Source organism: Lynx canadensis, chromosome D1 (genome assembly GCF_007474595.2).
Source record: "Lynx canadensis isolate LIC74 chromosome D1, mLynCan4.pri.v2, whole genome shotgun sequence".
Lineage (NCBI taxonomy): Eukaryota > Metazoa > Chordata > Mammalia > Carnivora > Felidae > Lynx > Lynx canadensis.
The window spans coordinates 15,104,751-15,128,359 of record NC_044312.2 but is presented as its reverse complement, the minus strand read 5'-3'; the positions used below and the strand labels follow the sequence as shown (position 1 = coordinate 15,128,359).

General features: G+C 52.9%; 1 protein-coding gene across 1 annotated transcript in view; it reads left to right on the top strand.

The window, feature by feature from the left end:
* Positions 1-23,036, top strand: part of DSCAML1 (DS cell adhesion molecule like 1) — a 348,497-nt gene extending 325,461 nt beyond the window's left edge. The window contains 14 exon segments of the mRNA XM_030332277.1: positions 2,891-3,030; positions 8,989-9,142; positions 11,498-11,615; positions 11,982-12,145; positions 12,389-12,487; positions 13,170-13,358; positions 13,828-14,115; positions 15,611-15,766; positions 18,054-18,084; positions 18,213-18,331; positions 18,614-18,766; positions 19,393-19,587; positions 20,214-20,525; positions 21,991-23,036. Of these exon segments, the coding sequence (XP_030188137.1) occupies positions 2,891-3,030; positions 8,989-9,142; positions 11,498-11,615; positions 11,982-12,145; positions 12,389-12,487; positions 13,170-13,358; positions 13,828-14,115; positions 15,611-15,766; positions 18,054-18,084; positions 18,213-18,331; positions 18,614-18,766; positions 19,393-19,587; positions 20,214-20,525; positions 21,991-22,466 (2,594 nt within the window). The 3' untranslated portion in view covers positions 22,467-23,036.
* Positions 23,037-23,609: the final 573 nt, after the last annotated feature.

Sequence of the window (23,609 nt, the reverse complement as noted above, 5' to 3'; positions counted from 1 at the left end):
TTAACCTGAAATTAAGGACTCGGTAGATAGATTTAATAACAAATGAGACACAGCTGGAGAGATAACTAGCAGACTGGAAGGCAGATCAGAAGACCCAAAAGCAGCTCAGAAAGACACACGAATGGAAAATAAAAGAACCAGTCAGAGATAGAGCAGTGATTTTCAAACTTGACTGTGCATACCAATCACTTGGGGGTCATATTAAAATTCATATTCTGATTCGGTAGGGTCTAGGGTGGAACCTGAGATTTTGCATTTCTAACATGCTCCCAGGTGACGCTTCTGCTGACAACTGGACCACATTCTGAATATCCAGGGCACAGAGGATGTGAGAAGAAGTCCCGAAGAAGAGGAGAAAGGGAACGGGGCAGAAGATAAAATGCCTGAAAACTTTTCAGAATTGATGAAAGACATCCATCCCCAAAGCAAAAAGCACTCTGCAGACTCCACAAGCAATAACTTAAGGAAGTCCGCACCTAGGCTCATCGCAATAAAGCCGCTAAACAGGAAACGCAAAGGGAAAATTCCTAAAAGCAACCGAAGCGAAAAAGACCAGTTACCTTCACAGGACCAACAATTAGATTAACCGCTGCTTTATCAGAAACAATGGAATAATAAAAACAAGACAAGAAACAGTGGAAGCCGAGGAAGCCAGAAAACAATGCAGTGGTATAAAGTGTGTAAGGAAAATAGTTGTCAACCTATGATTTTATGCCGAGCCAAAATACTCTCCAAGATTAAAATGAAATAAAGACGTTTGCAGACAAAAACTGAGAAAATGTATCACCAACATACCTGCTCTAGAGAAATAGTAAAGGGTATTATTCCTTAGCTAGAAGGAAAATGATCCCAGCTATGAGTTCCATGATGCAAGAAGCAAAGAACAAGTAAATGGTGAATGTATGAGTAAATTTCCATTAATACTGACTGTGTAAAATGATGATGATAGTGATATCATCTTGGGGAGGGTCTATTATCTGTGTGTGTGTGTGTGTGTGTGTGTGTGTGCGCGCGCGCGCGCGTGTGTGTGTGTGTGCTTGTGTATGTGTGTGTGGCTAAAATATACAACAAAGGCATAGAAATCGGGTAAGAAGTTTGAAGTCTCTTGCATTGTCTGAGAGAAAAAAAGGTGCCAATTAATGTTGTTAGGCTTTGGTAAAGGTTCACGTTGAGTAACCCCTAAAAGGCTGTCTAATAACCAATCTAATAAAGAGGGGAAATAAAGTATTTTTTAAAAGACTCGATTCAAAAAAAAGAAAAAAGCAGGAAAGAAAATAAAAGTATTTAGTAAGCTGAGGTATTTAAACCCAAACATATAAGTGATTGCATTAACGATAAATCAACTAAATTATTCAATTAAAGGATAAAGACCGTCAGACTCATCCAGCAATGAAACAAACCCAACTATGTGCTGTTCATAGGAGACACCTAAGACGTAAAGGTAGAGAAAGGTTCAATGTGAAAGGATTAAAGGCATCATTAGAGATACAGAAAGACACTCTGTTAGGATAAAAGACCCAATTTACTAGTCAAATAAAACAGTTTCGAATTTGTTGTGAACCTAATAACATAATCTCAAAATATATAAAAGCAAAGACCGACAGGACTACAAAAATAGACAAATACACAGTCGTGGGGGAGATATCAACATACCCCTCTCGATTACTGCTGAGAAAAGAAGTGAGCAAGGGCGGAAAAGATCTGAACCTGAGTTAGCACGCCGGCCAGCCCCAGTGGCCACCCGTGGCCCCCTGCACCCCACAGCATGCAGAGACACTAGCAGAAGCAGGATATCAGGGCCGTAGCTGTGAGGGAGGGCTCAGGCCCCTGGATGGATGGCCACGATGGATCGTCGTTTTATTTAGCCTAGAATTGTTGACCACTTACTAGATTTTTTTAAAAATCACAGTAGATGCTAGAGCAAAACTGAGTATTGTCACCGTTTATTGTCTTCTATGTGGCAGGCACTGTGCCAGGTGCTTTATTTTAATTAGTACTAACTGTCTCTACAAACCTTTAATGTGGTTGTTATTATGTCCATCATCCATATGGGGAAACTGAGACTCAGGGAGGCAAAATGAGTTGAGTAGGATGCCATCACTGTCCTCAAAGGAGCATATAAAGCTCCCAGGAGGGAAGACAAGTGCACAGCAATTCAAGGGACAGATGAAGGGGATCTGAAAACAGGAAGCTTCCAGTCTCCCAAGCAGAACCCTGGGACCCAGCTGGGCCAGGCAGGACCAGAGATGGGGACAGTGGGAGGGCAGAATGCATATGAATTGGTATGCCCTTAGGATGAATATCCCGGCCAATTCTCAAGTAGACTTGCCCTCCTAAAAACAGAAAGGGCCTAAGCAGCATCCCAGGGGCAGTGCCCTGGGCACATGGCAGGAAACCCTGTCACCCATTGGCTGACGCCAGCCCCTGACCCTCAGGACACAGTCCACTCTGCGAGTCCATGGAGCCCCCAGCCTCAAGGAGCTCACAGGCCAAAGAGCAAAGTGACCAGTATATATGTTTGGTCTTTATACAAGCTAGTGGTTGAACGTTGGGAGAGGAAGCAGGTTAAGTTCCTAGGGATCAGTGTGAAATCCCCATGGGTTCTGTTTCTCTCTTGAGTGTCCTAAGTCCTTGGTTCTGGCCAAACAGTATTGAAGCTGGCCCTTCCCAATGCCTTCATCTTGGAAACTTTGTTACAAGCCCCAAATGATCACCTTTCTCCTTACCTGTTTGCCATGCTGGATCCTCCCCCCTTTAAACCATGGCTCAAGGATGCCTCCTCCAGGAAGCTCTCCCAGATTGATCTGCCTCACTCTCCCCACCATGTTATTCTTTCCCAAAGGTTAACCTCCTCCCTTCTCCAAACTGACCTGGCCTTCTCCCTACTTAGTTCCAGGTCCCCCTGCAGGCATCAAAGCTGTCCCTTCGTCCGCCAGCAGTGTGGTTGTCTCTTGGCTCCCCCCAGCCAAGCCCAATGGGGTGATCCGCAAGTACACCATCTTCTGCTCCAGCCCCGGGTCCGGCCAGCCGGTAAGTGGGCCCAGTGCCCAATGATGAGAGGGACAGGAGAAAGGGAAAAGTACCCTGAAGACCAGCTGGCTTCCGGGTCAAACCCGGGGGCTGCTTATGTCCATGCTTCTACCTAAATTCATGGATAAGAATGGGCACTGGTCACCCAAGAGCAGCTGAAGCCTTACCTGGTGCCCATCTTGGGTCAGTCCTCCGATCCAGGGGCTGCAAGGTGGTCACAACCCCTGGAGGCTTCTCTGAGTCAGGCGGTCACCACCAAGCAGATGTGAAAGGGAGACCAAGGCCTGGGCTCTTCTGGTCTTCTGGTCTGGCTGACCAAGGAAGGTTCTATCAGGCCCCAGAGCTGGTGACTGGGGCCTGCCTGGCCCATGGCCTCTGGAAATGAATCACGCTCCAGCGTGAATGGTCTGGGCTCCGAGGGCTGCTGGAGCTCTGCCCTGAGCGGCCTCGTCAGCCTGGAGCCCACTGGAGGGAGGAGGAAAATGGCAGACAGTAGAAGGAAGGCAAGGGCATCTCTCTCTGGGCCAGGGCTGGGCTTCACTGCTGGGGAGAGGACTCAGACTTCAATATCTGCCCAAAGCTGGGAGTACAGTGCAGTACTATGGATATGCATATCCATATACTATGCATATCCATAGCATATCCATAGTATGCATCCTTCCCTCTACCTTTCCTGATCTCCAGCCTCTCCAGCACTGAGTTCTGCTGGGTGGCTACTCTGGAGCACAGCCATTCTAGTTACATGAGCAGGTGCACCTGCCCTCAAGGGGTGTCCAGTCTAGCGGGGAGGGGGCGGGGCGCACCAGGGGCGTGCGGGAGTAGTAGCTGGGAGATGTGCTCAGGACATCTCAGGCAGGCAGCAAGGAGCAGGAGGTGGCCAGCTTCCCCCTCCACCAGCAGCTTGTGATGGGACAGCAGCCCGAGCATCTGTGGATGAGCTCCTGGCAGCCAGGAAGCATCTCTAGCTCCGCTCTGCTCTCCTGTGGTCTTTCTGAGTTACCCTCTGAGCATTAGGGAGCCCAGCTCCGTACCAGTGAGGCCAGAGTTCTTTTGCCAGAGAAGCCCAGAAATGTGGGCTTTTTAGTGACTCTGCGTCCTCCCCTCCATCCTCACGGCCACCAGCCCACATGCAGAAAAGTGCACATATCGTGGGCGTACGGCTCCATGACATCTCCTAGCACATTGGGCAAGCAGCACCCAGAGCAGGGAACACGACATCAGGACACCCCAGAGGACCTCCTTGTGCCCCTCCCGGTCACCACCCTTCCCCTGCCAGGGTGACGACCATGCTGACTTCAGATTAGTGTTGCCTGTTTATGTCCATTATATCATTATATAAGTGAAGTTCATACCATTAATCCGGCTTCTTTTACTCAACATTATTTTGAACTTGTGAATTTCCTCCACACTGTTGGGTGTGGTTATAGATCATTCACTTTCACTTCTGTATAGGTTTCCGCTGGGTGCGTATATAGAATTGTTTTATCCATTTCACTACCCATTGATAGGCATTTGGGTAGGTTCCAGTTTGGAGCTGTTCCTTGCGGCACTGCTGTGCACACCCATACACGTGTGTACGTGTGCCTGTCGGGTGTGTACCCAGGAGAGGAAATGCGGGGCCCTGGGGTCTGGACGTTGAGAATGCGCTGCCACTGTTGGGTGTCTGTGCCAACTTTCCAATCGATGTTTTAGCCGTGCTGTCTGCCCCTCCTTCCCTTCTCCCTCTGTTCCCCCACCCCCCACACACATCCTAAGCTTATCACCATTCTGGATGCCCGCTGTGCCTTTTCCCAGCCCACGCCTCTGCCACTGCTGACCCCTGCCGTGGCATGGTCTTTATCCTCTGTCGTACGCTGAATGCATTTGATGGCAATTAGCTGCTCACTTCTCTGTCTCCTGTGCTGGTCTGTGGGGCCCTGTGAGGACAAGGGCAGCATCTTTTCATCTCTGGGTCCCCCAGCTGCCAAACACTGTGCCTGGGACATCATTGTCACTAAATGCATGTTTGATGAATGAATTACGAGCAGCCTGGCAATTGTAAAGCCTTAGACATTGGGCAACTTTCCCTTCATGAATTGATGGGAGAGGGTAGTCATTCTCCAGCTTGGCTTTGTGCGGTCATTTCCTCCTCCGACAATGAAGCCTTTCAAATGGGGTGCTGCCTCCTCATTAACTCAGGCTTCACGAGCCCCCAGAACGGAGCTCCTGGGGCCCGTGCCCTGCTGGAGACCCTGGGACCCTCCCCGCTTCTCTTCATGTCCTGAGCACAAGCACGTAGGAAGCCCCTCTCTCCTGGGGACGGTTCCTATCTGACAGTGGCACACAGGGGCCAGGGGGCCTGTGCGATGAGAACTTCATTCAGTTCAGCCACCTTATGGAGGAGGAACCGCCTCAGCGAGGGACCCAGACACCTGACCACCACACTGTGTGATGTGTGACGTGTGATGTGTGATGTTACCGCCCTGCACAAATATACTCCAAATTCCAAACAACTGCACTACAAATTCGCTTATGAAAGAGGCCTAGGAGTGAGCGCTGGGGGTGGGGACACAGGCGTGAGGACACAGTCGCCCGTACACGCGACAGGGCAAAACCACGGGTGTGAGTGTGAGGTTAGAGGCAATGCACGTGAGTCTAATGTATGCACACGTGCCAGGGTGTAAGAACACGCACGTGTGGAACCCTGAGAATAGACGGGAACCGCGCCTGGCGTGGGCTCCCGCAAGTTATGCCCTTGGGGGCAGCCAAAACTGCAGTGAGTCCCGTTAGAAATTGTACCAGACGTGTTCATACACTTGTTGTTTTTCTCTGATTATCAAAATGATGCAATTTTATTGCACAAAATTCTGTAAATACATAAAAGAATGGACAGGAGAGTAGAAATTACGTGTACTCGTTCCCTGAAGATAAACGCTGGCGGTGTTTTGGTAGCTAGCCTTCCAGCCTTTGATCTGTACGCATATTATGGGGGGGTTTTTTAATAAAAAATTAAAACGAATTTTTACATAATGTTATATAATCTGTGTTTTCCATGTAATATATCTAGGCACTTTCCCACACCATCACATACTCTTCTCAAACATGACCTTGAATGCCCATATGTATGTGATCTATTTAACTGGTGCCCTCATTATTCTTTCATCTATTTTCAAATGTTCAACATTGTACATAACACGTCATTGAACATTCTTCAGATAAGTCTTTATGCATGTGTTTTATCATTTTCTTAGGTAAATTTCTATGGTAATTCCTGAGTCATAAAGAATATGGATATTCTTAAAATGTGCATACGTGTTTGTGAATTACCCCTCAGAAAGTTGGAACCAATTGATGCTTCCACCAGCAAAATAAGTCCATACTTGTTTCTTACCCCCATGCTAATCCAAAATATTATATTATGTTTCATTTTTGCCAGTTGGATTGGAAAAAAGGGGTCCTGTTTTAGGTATATTCCTTTCATTACTACTTAGGTTGATTATTGTTATATGTTTATTGACTGTTTTTTTTTTTTTCATCTTTGGGTAAAATTGTCAATTCATGTCCTTTATCCATTTTTTATTTGGGTGGTTCATGGTTTTTTCTCATTGATTTGTGAGTGCTCTTTACATAGAAGGATAATAACCTTTTTAAAAATCGTATTGGCTGCAATTATTTGCCAGCTCATTGCTTGCCTTTTGACACTGTTTTTGGTGTGCCGTAGGTTTTGTTTTTATATAATTCAAATTTATGAATCACTGTCCTTTGTGATTTTTGCCTTTATTTTTATGATTAGAAAGACAAATATGTTCATAGTTTTACCTTTTTCTTTTTAACTTTTGATCCACTGGGACTTTATTTGGGAGTACAGTGATGTGTTTTTATTTTTTCTTTTTTTTTAAACGTTTATTTTTGAGACAGAGAGCGACAGAGCATGAACGGGGGAGGGTCAGAGAGAGAGAGGGAGACACAGAATCGGAAACAGGCTCCAGGCTCTGAGCTGTCAGCACAGAGCCCGACGTGGGGCTTGAACTCACGAACCACGAGATCATGACCTGAGCCGAAGTCAGATGCTTAACCGACTGAGCCACCCAGGCGCCCCCGGTGATGTGTTTTTAAAAGCGATTTCAGGAGATTCTTGGGGAGCCCAGGTTCAAAGGAAGACCCCGGGATCTGGATACGATGCTAACACCTTCAAAGGAAAGCCAAACCTTTCCTGTGTAGACACAAACGTACGCTCACGTACACACTGACACACAAGCACGCACATTCGACTTTTCTCCACACGTGCACATGCCCACCTCAATCCTCACGGAAGAGTGAGCCGGGAGAAGAACGCGTCCCAGTTTACAAAGGACTCGCCCACCCCTTGCCTATTTGTGCCTCTCTGTAACCACACGGGGTAGGCAGAGCAGTATCGCTTTCTTAGTTCACAGAATAGGAAACCGAGGCCCCAGGAGCCTTGAGAGAGAAAGGTGTATGAGCTGTGAGACTCACACTTGGTAAGAAGGGCAGGCGGGTGTTGGAGCCACTACACCACCCACTTCGTGCACAGACAGGAACTACAGGTACCCGCACGGTCCCCTGGGTGCCATAGTCTGCAAAGACTTCCCAAGTACCAGGGCTGAAGGTGGCTTTGCACCTGTCTGCAGCAGGGACCCCCCTGGGTTCAAGGCCAAATCTCCATTAGGGAGGCAAGAGGGAAACTTTGCCAGGCAGCTCTATGTGTATTGAGGAGACGCCTGTGCCTCCTTCCTAACATCTCCCTGCAGATGGCCTGGGGCCAAAAAGGATGGTTTCTCCTGCCATAAGTCATTGGGCCCCTCAGTCCTCCCGTGGGGCACAGAGAATGTCCCTCGGTGACCCCATCTCTATCTGCAGGTCTGTCCCTCAGCATGTGGATGAATGCGTCCACGTGTCCATGTGCGTGTGAGCGTGCATGTGAGCATGTGTGTGCACGATCCCGTGACTGCAGAGATAACTAATTATTAGCTCCCTCTGGCCTCAGGGCCCCCCATCTGTTCCGGGGGCTGCTCCCCCCTCCCTAGACTTCTGCCCTGATTTCAAAGAGGCCCCAGTGCTGCCCTCCTTTCCCTTCCCCGCGGCTGACCAAAAAATAAAATGAAAGTCAGCCCCATCCCGCCTGGACCAGGGAAGGGGCTGACAGGAGGTCTGCAAACTAGCGCTTATCAAAAGCTCCTTCTCAAATTCATTTCAATATCTGAGCCTCTGGTTTCCAAGGCAACATAATCTTTTCATCAAAGCAACTGGTAAAACCACTGGGATCCGATATTGTTTTGTTGGCAACTTGTCAAAACTGTCATTTGGTTAAAAAAAAAAAATTTATAGATTTATACAAGCTACAAATATATACGGTGATCTATACCACTAATAATCATTAATAAAGTGTTGTCCCGTGAAGCTTTCCGAGTTCCGTCTCCCACCCCTTCTTCCCCCAGACGGTTTGCTCCCGCAGAATGAAGGAGTGGTAATTAGACGGCGGGGCGGGGAGGTGGTGCGGAGCGGGCTCGGGCTGGGGGCGCCCGTCTACAGCCCTAATAAGGCAAATGCGGTAATTTAGTTTCTTCCCAGAGACTCCCTCTCCCCGGGGTCTTCCTGGGACCCTCCCTCCTCCATTCTCCCTTCTCCGGACTCCCTCCATCACTCACCCGAAACACTCACATCCCCTGACCTGCAGCCACACTTGCCAGGGTCTGGGTCGGCCAAAGAAGTAAACCGAGGCTGGCCCAGCACCACGCCAGAGCAGGCCCACGAGCCCCCAGGGCCAAGCCCGGTGCAGATTCTGCTCACTGTTGCTCCCAAACCACAAAGGGCGAACGAGGCAGGATCCTGCCTCCTCTCCCCACCCCCCTGACTGGCCCACCCCCCCTACTCTGAGCCCAGGTCCCCCGAGGAAGGTTGGGGTTGGAGGCTGGAGGCCCAGGAGGCTGGGTTTTACACTTCTCTGCCCCTGTCCCGCAGGCTCCGAGCGAGTATGAGACGAGTCCAGAGCAGCTCTTCTACCGGATCGCCCACCTAAACCGTGGGCAACAGTACCTGCTGTGGGTGGCCGCCGTCACCTCTGCCGGCCGGGGCAACAGCAGCGAGAAGGTCACCATTGAGCCTGCGGGCAAGGGTAAGCGGCGCAGGCCGGAGGGGAAGAAGCGGCCAGAAGCCCCCTTCTAGAATTCGGGCTCTCCCAAGAGAGGGGGTGTCTCTCTCCACCCTCTCTGCCACCTGGCCGAGAGGAGCTGGCGGGCCACCCGCCTCCGTCCCGCATCCGCCAACACTGGGCCTCTGCTGCCCCCTGACTCCCAGAAAGCCTTATAGCACGCTCCAGGCCGCGCAGCTACTCAGGGCCGGGTGGCATGGAGGGCCCCGGTCCCTCCTCCAAACTCGACTCCAGGGCCGAAAGAAGGGACATCAGTCTCGCTCCCAGCTCGCGGCAGAGCCTTTGTCCCAAGGCTCGGCTCCTCCAGAGGGGGCGGTGGCAGGGTACGCGGCTTCCACGGGGCCGAGAGCCATAAAGGGAGCTTCGTCGTTTCAAAGCCTAGACGTCTCCTTAGAGGTAATGCCTCTGATGGCTGATTCACTCGATGCACAGACACTTAGAGAGCGCAGACCTAGGAGGCCCTGGGCTAGATGCTGCACGCGGAGTTTGTTCTCAGGGAACACCCCCATCGAATCCCTGGCCTGGGCAGAAGTATGGCATGAGGGCATATGCACCCCCGCGTTACAGGGAATGACAGGTGTGAGGCCCCAGCCCGGGAGCAAAGAGGCAGCCGCACAGCAGCTGATGTGCCCTCTGTGCAGACCGCAGGCCATGGGATCGACCCGCTGCCAGCCCACAACTTCAGTCCTCTGCCTTGGTTCTGGGCCTCCATGGGAAGGCCACCTTCCTCTTGGGCCGGCCTCCTCCCTCAGCCACCTGAGTCTCTAGCCCTGGGTCCCTGGGAACCAACCCCAGCCACGTGGCAGCACCAGGTCTGGAGCTCTACAGCGTTTGGTGGCCTGGTTAACTTAACACCTGTGACACGGCCCGGTGGTCTGAGAGGAACCTGACGTGACTACCCTCTCCGGGTGCCCTTGACGTCTTTGCCTTTCTTGCTTTCCGTGAGGCCGCTTGTGCATCCTGGTGCTCCGACCGTGCTCCTGTCAACCCCGGGGGACGTTCCTTTCTCCTCCGTGGCTGTATGTTACTGCCACCCCTGTGTCAGTCTACATTCCTGCTCCCGGTGACTCAGTCCCTGGGCCGCTGACTCCCACATCGGTGTCCGTGGGACACTTGTATATCTGGGTGCTTCCCAGTTACTCCACGCGGGTGACCCCAGGTTCAGTGGGAGCGAAGTATCCCCGTTCCTCCTCCTCCTCCTCCTCCCGTGTGCCTGGTCTCTGTGAGGGCACCAGCACCCAGCCGGAATCGGGCAGTCATCGTCCCCTCCCCCTCTATCGCTTCCTCAAAGCCAGGTCCTTCCCCGAGTCCTGCCGGTGCTTCCTGGAGCCCCTGACCTCTTGCCCCACTTACGTCAGCTCCAGCCACCATCTTGCTCTCTGGCCACCATCTTGCCACTGAGCCACGTCCTCTGCCAAGCCATCCTCTGCCGGCACCGGGGCTTTATCTGCAACTCTACTCTGAACACGTCACTACTTACTTATCAGCTCATGACCCCAAGAGGAAGTCCAGCCTCCTTGTTCTGCCGACAGAGCCCCCCCCCGCCCCCCGCCGCCCATGCTTCTGCTCCTGCTCACCACCCGTCCCCCTTCACCCACCCTGGGCTTTGGTCACGTCAGAGTATTTGCAGACCCTCACACTTCCCACGGGTCCCAGGCCTCCAGGCCCCTACTCGGTGCTGCTGCCTCTTCCCACCATGACTCTCCTTCCCTGCACAGGGCCTTCCTTTTTAGCCTTCAAGATTCAAGGTAAAGCTTCCAATTCCGGAAGCTTCCCTGGCTATCACCTCCACCACCACCGAGCTGGCGGAGTCCATTCCTCCTGTGGGTTCCCATGGTTACTTGTACCTATCCCTACCGTAGTATTCTCGACCCATGGGGAAAAAAATGTTTTTAAGTTGGGCTCCATGCCCGGCATGGAACCCATGACCCTGAGATCAAGACCTGAGCTGAGAGAGCAAGAGTCAGATGCTTTACCGACTGAGCCGCCCAGGCGTGCCCCTGCCCCCATAATGATCCTTTTTAAGTGTCTGTCCTGGACGATGTGCAACTCGAGGACAGGAAATAGATCTTCTTCACTGTGTGAGTCTTCAGAGCCTCATGGGAGACCTGGCCCATAGCAAGTATTTATTTGATAAATGTTTGTTGAACCAATGACTCCCATCTGAGATTGCCTGCACCCACCCCTGCTCCAAGCTCAAAGCGGAGGTCAGGTAGGAGACGGGGGGCTTGATGCGTAAATTTGGGGAGCCCCAAGAAAGGCCGCCCAGTACAGCATTGTGGGTAGGAGTGGGGTGCCCTCACGTTCTCCTCCCCGTAGCCCCAGCGAAGATCATCTCATTCGGAGGCACCGTGACAACACCCTGGATGAAAGACGTCCGGCTGCCCTGCAATTCAGTGGGAGATCCAGCCCCTGCTGTGAAGTGGACCAAGGACAGGTATGTGCGGGACCCTGGAGGGCTGAGTGACCCAAGTGATGGGTGGTAGATGAGCCATAAAGAAAAGAATCGGGTGCCTTTACCTTCCAGCTGACCAGAGGCCCTGCCGGGTGCACGGCTACTGCTCTCCCAGGAGGCCTGGGCTCCCTGGCTCCCCACTGTTGACGGCTAAGGATCTCCCCTCCCTGGGTGCCTGAGAGGGCAGGGTTACGGGATATCCCCAGGAAGTGCTGAGCAGAGCCAAGGGCCCTGGGCCGCCTAGCCAGCCTCCTTCTGCTCCCAGCCCTGTGTGCCTCCAGTCCTGAGGGAGGCCCCGGGAAGAGGGGGTGCTTACCATAACCCATCTCTGCCCTCCCACCCCTGCAGTGAAGACTCGGCCATCCCTGTGTCCGTGGACGGGCACCGGCTCATCCATACCAACGGCACACTGCTGCTGCGTGCTGTGAAGGCTGAGGACTCAGGCTACTACACCTGCACGGCCACCAACACTGGAGGCTTCGACACCATCATCGTCAACCTTCTGGTGCAAGGTAAGACCCTGGAAGGCCGGCCGCCCGGCAACCTCCCCAACGACCTGGGCGACAGACCCTCAGTGGGACAGAGGTGCCACATGGAAGAGAAGGCAGGAGGGATGGAGAGAAGGAGCGGGAGCCGGGGAGGCTCCAAAAGGTGGGAAAGCCAGGCCTTGGCCCTCACTTGCAGCTGGGAGACCCCACGCCCCCGTCATCGGATGTTAACGCTTTGTGGTGAGGGCTGGTGGCTTTCCCTCACAGTTCCCCCGGACCAGCCCCGCCTCACTGTCTCTAAAACCTCCGCTTCATCCATCACCCTGACCTGGATTCCAGGTGACAATGGGGGCAGCTCCATCCGAGGTGAGAGGGGTCTGGATGAGGAGGGGGGGAAAGGGGAAGAAACTCTGGGCCCAGGAGCAGGGGAAGGGCTTCACCCACTCCCACCACTTGGTCCGCATAATGCCCCAGAAGTGATCAATGGCCAGGGGGATGGGCAATTCGGACCAGTAGGAAGTGACCCAAGTGCCACAGAAAGTCACCAGCCTAGGAATCCCACGTTTAGACGGCCCACCCCAAATGCTGCTGGTGAGCTGTGTGAACCTGGAGAGGTCTGTTTTCTTCTCTGGGCCTCAGTTCCCAAATCTGTAACAGTAGACAGAGAGTGCTTCTCGGCCTTGAATAAGCACATGAATCACCAGGAGGATCTTAAAGAATGCAGATTCTGATTCAAGAGGTCTGGGATGGGATCTGAAAAGCCCCCAGGTGATCTAATACCGCTGTCAGGGGGACCATCCCTGGAGTGGCAAGGTCTAAATAGGGTCCCTTTTAAGCCTCAAGGCTCTAGATTCTGCTCCCTTCCCCACCTTAGCTGCTAAAGAGAGAGCGGGAAAACTCCTTGCAGCTTTGGGTCCAACCTGCGTGGGCCCTCCCCCCATCACCAAAGGCCCCACTCTGCCCCTGCCGGAGCCCAGCCCCACGACGCCTGTTGGGGTGTCCCAGGCCCCGCCACGCCCGCCCTGAGCCAGGCAAACCTCCCGGGCAGGCTTCGTGCTGCAGTACTCGGTGGACAACAGCGAAGAGTGGAAGGATGTGTTCATCAGCTCAGGGGAGCGGTCCTTCAAGCTGGACAGCCTCAAGTGTGGCACGTGGTACAAGGTGAAGCTGGCAGCCAAGAACAGCGTGGGCTCCGGGCGCATCAGCGAGATCATCGAGGCAAAGACCCACGGGCGGGGTGAGGCTTAGCGATCACCCAGCTGGGGAGAGATGGGCCCAGGCCATGGGGATGGAAGAGGGCTGGGGTAGGCAAGGAGGGCGCTGGGAAGCGGAGACTGAGGGGAGGGGCTTAGCCGCGTTCCGGCCTATGGATAGCACCTTGACCAATCACAGTAGGAGAAACAGACCAATCACAGTAGGAGAAACAGGCCCCACCTCCCTGGCGGGGTAGCCGATGGTGACAGCCTCCTCCTTCTCCCCACATCCCTTCCTCCTCTGCAGAGGCCTTCTCTCCAGGTCCTTCCCTCATCTCCCTCCTCCTCTGTCCCCTGGGGCATCCCTAGTCCCATCTGTGCCAAACGCTGTTCCCAGAGCCACTGCAGCCCCCCTGGCCCAGGGTACTCCTCCCCCCGCGGATGAACGAACCCTCCTCCTCTCTCTCGGTCTCTAACCACGCTCTCTCCCTGTGCCCCCCCCCCGCCCCCCAGAGCCCTCCTTCAGCAAAGACCAGCACCTGTTCACCCACATCAACTCCACGCATGCTCGGCTTAACCTGCAGGGCTGGAACAACGGGGGCTGCCCTATCACAGCCATCGTCCTGGAGTACCGGCCCAAGGGCACCTGGGCCTGGCAGGGGCTGCGGGCCAACAGCTCCGGGGAGGTGTTTCTGACTGAGCTGCGCGAGGCCACGTGGTACGAGCTGCGCATGCGGGCCTGCAACAGCGCCGGCTGCGGCAACGAGACTGCCCAGTTCGCCACCCTGGACTACGACGGGAGTGAGTCGGAGAGGGTGGGAGGGGCAGCACCCGGACCGCGGGGAGGTGTCCCCAGGGAAGCTGGCAGAGAGGCAGACGCATAAAGACGGGACAGACAAATCGAAAAACAGACAGGGAGGAAAAAGCTGGAGACAGGGAAGGGAGCAGCAGACCGGTAGGCAGGCAGGCCGGTGGGCAGGTGCCCCCGTGACCATACAGACCTGCAGACAGGCAAACGGGTCACACTAAGACAGACGGTCTTGGAAGGTGCAGTCCTTGCTCTCTGTTGCTCCAGAGAGATGGAGAGGAATGTAGAGGTGTAGTTGAGGCCTTGCCCTCGGAGGACCCTCTGCTAACGTGGTGCATTAGCCAGGATGGGATGGTCTGTGCTGCAGTAACAGATAAACACTAAGAGCTCCAGGGCTTAGCCCAGTAAAGATCTGCTTCTTGCTCTCATAACGCCTTGAGAGGGTTGGCTGGCCACCATCTTCTAGCTCTGCCATCTTGAATGGGTAGCCTCCAAGGTCACCAAGAAGAGAAGGGTAAAAGAGGCACCCCAGTCCTTAACTGCCTTGGCCAGGAGGTGACGCACGTCACTTCTGTTCACGCTCTGTTGTCCGGAACTAGTTACCTGATTCTCATCTAACTGCCAGGAAGTCTGGGAGGTGTAGATGAGCACGTGGGCGTTTGGTGTCTGCCATGTGGGGCACTTCCTACACATGCATACGCTCACACACACGCATGCACACACATGCACATGCGCGCACACACACACGTGCACGCATACATTAAAGGTACATAGAAGGCTGAATTCATAGAGATCCATTGTCACAAGGTAAATGAAGTCGACCCGTGCGTTAAGGAAATCGAAGAAAAGCAGCAGCAGAAGGGGATGGGCTCAAACAAGGAAGCTTCATGAAGGAGATGGCTCTTATTCAAGGCTTTGAAACAGGCAAAAGAGGGGCTTTGCAGAGGGCTATGTCAGCAGAACTTACTGCCTCTGTGCAGGCACCCAAAGTTAGCAGATACTGCCCATGGGAGGGGGGGATCAAGGAGACAATGCAGCATTGAATGGCTTTGTTCCCGTCTGGGGAAGAGACCCTGGGATCCCACTGCTCTGACAGTGCTCTCTCTGATTCCTGCCATCCCTCCCCCATTTTACGAGCTGGATGGGGGCATCTAAGCTCATCTGTCCCCCCTCTAGAAATGAACATTGAACTCCAACAGGAAGGAGACTATCTCTGAAAGACTTCAGGATAACTCTAAAACAGCCCCACGAGTCACCAGTTTCATAATGCAGCATAGAAACTACATGATTGTTCATGGATGTCCTGATCTGACCAGAATTTGGGGGGTGGGGGAGGGCAAAAGGGGAAGACTGGGGCTCTGTGCCAGGAAGTGGGGGTCAGAATGAGACCAAGGGCAACAAGAGAGGTTCGAGGGCTACCCCACCCGGAGGACTCTGTATAGATCCTACTCATAAGGGACATCTGACTCCCTTCTTCACCCCATTCAGGTACCATCCCTCCCATCAAGTCTGCTCAAGGTGAGGGGGATGATGTGAAGAAGCTGTTCACCATTGGCTGCCCGGTCATCCTGGCCACTCTGGGGGTGGCACTGCTCTTCATCGTTCGCAAGAAGAGGAAGGAGAAGCGGCTGAAGCGGCTCCGAGGTAGGCAAGTTTCCTACGGGCTTCCCAGGAAGGAGTGTTGGCCCTCAGCCACGCTGGCCACCTTTCACTGGCTCATGGCACCATCTGGGCAAGAGAGTGTACCTGTGTCTCATTGAAGGGAGAGCTGCTACTCCAATCTTCTGAAACTTTAGTTCTCACTGCTTCCTCCTCTGTGCCCCCAAGACTTTGTGCCTGACCTAACCAGGACTGAATTTTAGAGATGCACACTGGCAAAGCCATATTGGTTTAAATATTTAAACATTTCCATGTTAGGGGCACCTGGGTGGCTCAGTCGGTTAAGCATCTGACTTCAGCTCAGGTCATGATCTCGTGATTCGTGAGTTCAGGCCTCTTGTCGGGCTCTGTGCTGACATCTCAGAGCCTGGAGCCTGCTTCCGATTCTGTGTCTCCCTCTCTCTCTGCCCCTCCCCTGCTTGTGCTCTCTCTCTCTCTCTCTCTCTCTCTCTCTGTCTCTCAAAAATGAATAAATGTTAAAAAAAAAATAAAGAATAAACATTTCTATGTTGTTCCCTTCCACCCTGGATCTTCCTTCTCTCACACAGGATCCCTGCAATTCTTCTAGGAGCTGGCCACTAAAGCATAGACCTGCAGGTGGTCTCTAGGACCTTGCTCAGTTCTGACTGTGTTGCTTCCAGAATGTGTCTGATGTTAAATATTTTGAATATCACCCCTATCCTAATACATGATACCATAGACTGGCATGAATGGGTCTGATTTACCTTGATTTCCCCAGGGCCTAGTACAGTGTCTGGCACCTAGTAGTTGCTTAACAGATGGTCATTCATTCATTTGGAAAACATTTATTGAATATCTGCTGTATTGTAGATACTTCCATACATTGGAGATATAAAGACAAATGAAGAAGGAAGAGTCCCTAGTCCTTATAGAGGACTCCTATGGGTCTAGTCCTCATAGAGTTTACAGTCTAACGTGAGAAGCCAGGGCACAACAGTAGTACAAAAGAGGGAATTACTAACACTGCCTTGCATGTTTAGGAGTCGATTGGATGGATGGGTGGATGGATGGATGGATGGATGGACGGATGGATGATTGGATGATTGGATGAATGGTTGGATGATTAATTGGATGGTTGGATGGAAAGATATATAGATGGAAGGATGGCTGGATAGGTAGTTAAATGAAAGGTTCAATGTATAGGTGGTTTAATGGATAGGTGGCTGTATAGATAGATGGAGGAGTGGATGGATGAATGATTAGATAGATGGATAGATTAATGGTTGAATGGATTAATGTGTGGATCCATAGGTAGGTGGATGGATGGATGTATATTTGAATGGATGGATAATAGATGAATGATTAGGTAGATGGGTAGATAGTTGAATGGATGTTTGGATGGCTGGAGGATGGATAGATGGATGGATAGATAGATGGATGATAAGATGGACAGATGATTGTATGATTTTATGGATGTATGGATAGGTGATTGAATGAATGGTTGAGTAGATGAATGGATAATTGGATGGATAGATGGATGGATGGATGGTTGAACGAGTGGATTGTTGAATGGGTAGATGATGGATGAATGACTGGATGGGTGGGTGGAGAAATAAATAGATTGATAGGTAAATGGATCAATGGTGAATGGATGGATGGATGGATGGATAGATGGATGGGTAAGTAGATGGTTGGATATATACATGGAGCTAGATTCATTCTGACAGATTAGTTTCATGATTCTCATTCTCCTCAGAGGTCTAATGGATTAACTAGGCCCTTTGCTTCTCTCATTCTTTTTTTTTTTTTTTTTTTTTTTTTTGTCAATTCATCCATGGACTTCTTGGGGACAGGTGCCCAAGAGGAAGAAATGAAGTCTCTTGGTTGATAGTCATTTAGGGATGCCCACTGACCACCTCAACTTCACTCTCTCCTCTTCTCAGCAGACAACTGAGGATGGACCCTCCACTGGTACCCATTCCCAGCCTGCTATGTTGTCTTGTTTAATTAGAGTCAATTCAAGAAACAGATGGAGCAGTTTACATACCCTCTCCTTTGGGAAGGACCTCCATATTAGATAAAAATCCGAGGAAAGGAAAACAGACCTGAGCCAAACCTCACACCAGGAGCGGTCAGACCTTATTGTGTTTTAGACCAGTTTGGAAGCCCTTTCACTTCTCCCTCTTCTTCCCAGGAGACCAGCTCTGGTCCCGTTTTAGGGAACTCCCCCACCTTTTCCCCCATGCCTCTGCCAGTTTTCATCCTGCTCAGACTCTATTCTCACCGAGCCCCTCTCTCTACTCTTTTGCAGATGCAAAGAGCTTGGCAGAAATGTTGATAAGGTAGGTGTCACATGGCTGCTTCCTCCCCTGCAGAGGACAGGCTTCTAAGACCCCACTGTCCTGCTAAACCCTCTCCTCCAGCCCCTCATGGCTGCTGAGTCACCCACCGCTGGCCCTTCTCCCCACAGCAAGAACAACCGAAGTTTTGACACCCCTGTGAAGGGGCCTCCCCAAGGCCCGCGGCTACACATTGACATCCCCAGGGTCCAGCTGCTCATCGAGGACAAGGAGGGCATCAAGCAGCTGGGTGAGTGACAAGAGCCACAGGCTCTCTGTCCCGCTCTCCCCCAGGCCACAACCCACAAAGGGCAGCCACCAGCCCTCCCAGCAGTGCCCAGAGCTCTAGCAGCAGCCCCACCAACAACTCAGCAACCTCAGAACTCACTGAAGCTTCTCTCAAGGGCTAAGTTTCCTCCTCTAGCCGAAAGAATTATTCTGTCCTTTCTGGGTCTCAACGTGGGATAAACACAAAAAGACATTTGCAACGTCCAAAGAGAAGGACTCCTACTCATTGTCCTTCTTCCCCCAGGAGATGACAAAGCCACCATTCCTGTGACGGATGCTGAGTTCAGCCAAGCTGTCAACCCGCAGAGTTTCTGCACTGGTGTCTCCTTGCACCACCCAGCCCTCATCCAGAGCACAGGACCCCTCATCGACATGTCTGACATCCGGCCAGGCACCAGTATGCCTTATCCCCAGGGAGACAGACCTCTTCCCACACAGGGTGTCTTGGGCACAGCATGGGGCACAGGCAATAAAAAAAAAAAAAAAAAAAAGGTGGGAGAGGAACAGCATGGAAGAATGCAAAGAACACTGGAGTTAGAGTCTACAGACCTTGACTGAAGACTTACTTAGCTGTGACCTTGGGTATATTGCTAACTTTGTCTCTCTGGGCCTCCGTTGCCTTACCTAGACATTTGAGGGTTGGGTGTTCTTGCTCTCCAAAGGCCTTCTGCCTCTAGCGCTGCAGCTCTGGACATCAGGATAGAACACATCAAGGGCTATGGGGAATGAGTGCACAGGAGGCAGCAGGAGAGGAGGCGACATTCTTCCCCCCACGGAAGGAAAAGATGGGGTGGGTGGGGAGGACCAGGATGCCACCCACTGCCCCCACACCTCACCACCATAGCTCTGTTCCTCCGGGGCCAGCTATGTGGTTGGGAAAGGCAACATGCTCAGCCTCCCCACGGGAGCTTCTGTGGCTGCTTATGCCCCTTCCCTGGCTCTGCACTGCCCTTCTGGTAAGTGCCAGCTGCCCAGGCCTCAGTGCCCTCAGCGGACGTGCTAGCCATCGCTTCCTGTTTGCAGATCCAGTGTCCAGGAAGAACGTCAAGTCAGCCCACAGCACCCGGAACCGGTACTCAAGCCAGTGGACGCTGACCAAGTGCCAGGCCTCCACGCCTGCCCGCACCCTCACCTCTGACTGGCGCACCGTGGGATCCCAGCATGGTGTCACTGTCACTGAGAGTGACAGCTACAGTGCCAGCCTCTCCCAGGACACAGGTGAGCCCAGGGCCCTGCCCGCGTCTTGCTCTCTGTTCTTCACTTCCCCTACCTTCCAGCTCCCCCTTCCGTTTTCCCAGCCTCTACCCACCAGCTCATGGGGGCCAAGACACAAGTCCGCTTCATTGCCAGCTGGCCACTGACTTACTGTGTGGCTGGCGCAAAAACACTTGACCTCGCTGAGCTCTGCTTAGTCAAGGATTTCACTTTGCTATCCCAGAAGATGTCAGAGAAAATGGTACGTGTGATGTTTGTTGGAGAAAGAGCGGAGTGTTCCGGGGGGTGGGTGCTTATTTTCAAGAATGGAAGACATTCTGCCCTTTATTCACCAAAGACCCCACTTCGGCCACCACTGCTACCTTCCCAGGGGGCGATCAGGGTCCTCAGAGATGACCACTGGGGTCAAGGGTAGGGGCACTGCTCAGTCTGGTCTCATTTGTGTTTTTATTTTTATTTTTTAACGTTTATTTTTGAGAGAGAGAGAGGGACAGAGCACGAGCAGGGGAGGGGCAGAGAGAGGGAGACACAGAATCCAAAGTGAGCTCTGGTCTCATTGGTAAATGAGACCCTTCTCCCCATGACCCGCCCCCCATTTCTTCTTACCGCCACGCTTTCCGTCTCCCCAGACAAAGGGCGGAACAGCATGGTGTCCACCGAGAGTGCCTCGTCCACGTACGAAGAGCTGGCTCGGGCCTACGAGCACGCCAAGCTGGAAGAACAGCTTCAGCACGCCAAGTTCGAGATCACCGAGTGCTTCATCTCCGACAGCTCCTCCGACCAGATGACCACAGGCACCAACGAGAACGCGGACAGCATGACGTCCATGAGCACGCCCTCAGAGCCCGGCATTTGCCGCTTTACCGCCTCCCCGCCCAAGCCCCAGGATGCCGACCGAGGCAAGAACGTGGCTGTGCCCATCCCGCACCGGGCCAACAAGAGTGAGTGCTCGGCCCCCCTCCCCTGCTGTGTCCCCTGCCCTGCCACCACGTGGGGCCGGCCCGCCTGGGCAGGGCTCCTTGGCGGCGTGGGCAGCGCAAAGCAAGGACTCGGGAGAGTCCAGGTCAGGGTCCATATCCTGGCTCAGCCGCTTAATACCTCCGTGGCCTTGGGAAGTCACTTAGCCTCTCTGGCCTTCCTTTTCTCGTTTGTAAAATGCAAGTGACAGCATATACTCTGCGTTGTCGTAGCAGACACCGAAAGTTCTGGACGTGCCCGACGCAGGGCAGGTTCTCAGGACGTAGTGATCCTCCCCTTACCCCGAGGCTGTGCCAGTGTGGGGACACGGCTGCCCAACGGCCGTGGGTCTCAGTGCCTTTCAAATCAATCCAGACGCGAAGGAACAATCCTGGCAGCTCAGCCCATGGTGGTCAAACCTCACGGTGGGCAGTGACCTAGCCTGACTGGGGACTGTCTGACCCAGGGGCCTGGCCAGAGCATATGCCCTTCGGGGTTGGTGGGACAGCCGTAGGATAACCGGAGGGGGGTCCATCAACGGGCACTGGACCACACTATACCGTGCAAATCATGCACAGTCTGGTCTGCTCGCTACTGGCCTTGCTCAGTGGCCATGCTGATCGGGGCCCTCGGGACCATCTAGAGAAGAGCCCAGGGTAACGAAGTACAAAGGCTTTGGAGATTCGCAGCCCTGAATGACACCCCTACCCCTTGTAGCTGGGAGAATCGGGGCAAACTACTTAACCTCTCTGAACCTCAGTTTCCTCATTTGCAAAATGTGGGCAGGTATTAACCTACATCCAGGGGGCTACAGGGACTAAATGAGATCAGGTAAGGAAAGTTCCTGGCACAGTCACAGGACAGAGGCACATTTACAGGTGAGGATGCTTATTGAGCCGAGGGATCAGGGCGCAGGGGTCCCGGAAGCGTGTCATACGGAGGTGGTTTGAGAAATCAGGAAGATCCCACCTGTGAGAAAGGAGAGGGGTGAGGAAACGTAGCTGACTTCAGACCTCTGGACGACAGCCGTGGGAAAGGTGGAAGTGTGGGGGCCCTTGCTGTGTGGCAGAACATGTGGCAGAAGGCAGAATCAGGCTCAGCGTGGGGAGTCGTCGTTTTCAGAAATGAGCTCTCCCCCAGCTGAAGCTGAGCAGCGTGTATCGGCCATTTAGCAACAAGTATCAATTTATTGAGCAACTGCTATATGTGCAGCACTTTCCGTATTTGATCTCATTCACTACTGACGGTAATCCTATAGGGAAGTGCGATTGTCCACATCTCACCGATAAGGAAACCAAGGCTCAGAGAGGTCAAGTAACTGACGATTGCCCGGCTTGTGGAGGGACTCCCAGGTCAGATCGGGGGAAAGATCGGGGAGTAGGGGGTGGCACGAGCAAGCTGGCTCCCAGAGGCCTCTGCCTCCAACCTTTTCTGGCTCTGTGATTCCAGGTGACTACTGTAACCTGCCCCTGTATGCCAAGTCGGAGGCCTTCTTTCGAAAGGCAGATGGGCGCGAGCCCTGTCCCGTGGTCCCACCCCGAGAGGCTTCCATCCGGAACCTGGCTCGAACCTACCACACCCAGGCTCGCCACCTGACCTTGGACCCTGCCAGCAAGCCCTTGGGCCTCCCGCACCCAGGGGCCCCTGCTGCCGCCTCCACAGCCACTTTACCTCAGAGGACCCTGGCCATGCCAGCACCCCCAGCCGGCACGGCCCCCCCAGCTCCCGGCCCCACCCCTGCCGAGCCCCCCGCGGCCCCCAGTGCCGCCCCTCCGGCCCCCAGCACCGAGCCTCCGCGGGCCGGGGGCCCACACACCAAAATGGGGGGCTCCAGGGACTCACTTCTCGAGATGAGCACATCGGGGGTAGGGAGATCCCAGAAGCAGGGGGCAGGGGCCTACTCGAAATCCTATACCCTGGTGTAGGGGCACGGTGAGAAAAGCGGCCCCACGCTCGGACCTGTCTGCACCTCCAGCCCTCACACACCAACTTGGCTGTTTTCCTGCATTATTTATATTAAACTGACAGACAGAAACCAACCGGCAACGAAAAGAAAACCCCCCGAGTCATGAACGCTTGTACATAGAACTCTTTTGTACAAATGAAACTATTTTCTTCTTCTCCATGAAGCCAGGGCACAAAGAATTTAACAGTACAAATCAACCCCTCCAACCCCACAAAATATGCGTGGAGAGATCTATATACATATATAGGGAGATGGGAACATGTCGACAAGCTATGTATCTATATATTTCTCTCCCCTTATTTTGAGACAGAGGCACAAAGACTCAGCAATTTTTCCCTCCTACTCACTCAACCCTCCTTTCAATCTAGGCGGTTTTGACAAAGACCAAACTCCCAACTCAGAGACACTGCATGCGATTTTACTGTTCCAAGAAAACCAGGACTTGCTTCAATTTGCAGATGCTTATGTGTTAATACCTTTTTCTATGAAAAAAAACCCAGCGCCGTGTGCAATAAAGGTTATGTTTCTACGTGGTAGCTTTTTTCCCATCTGGCAAGGGCCAGTGGGGAGGGGGGGGAGGAAGGAAAGGCCCCTATGCCTAGCTGGCTCTCTCTCATGGGGAGACTGTGAGAAGCGCGGGTTTTAGCTCAGCAGGTTAAACTTTTTAAAAGGCTTTTAATTAGCCCGGGTGCATTCTTGAGCACCTGTTCTGTTCTCAGATCTGGGCCGGCCCCTAAAGGGGGCCAGCTGTGTGGCTTTGAGCACGCTCCTAAACCCCTCTGGGCCAGTTTCCTTATCTATAAATGAGGCAACCTTGCTGAGAGCTTGGGGAGCTTGGAATGGGGGGGTGGGGAGGCTAAGTGCTGGCTTCTCTCCTCCAGGAGAACATGACCGTGCCCAGGGAAGTAAAGCTAGGCAAACCACAAGTGCTCACTTAAGTCATATAAGAGGTGCCTATAAACTGGGAGGGGGAGGAAGAGATTCTATGTATCCTGAGGGTTGGGACAGAGCCGGAAGTTCTAGGCTGTTAAGGCAAAGTGAGGCCAAGGAGAAGGAGTGAGGCCATCAGAGTTTGGAGAGGTGAAAGGGGCTCATGGAGGAG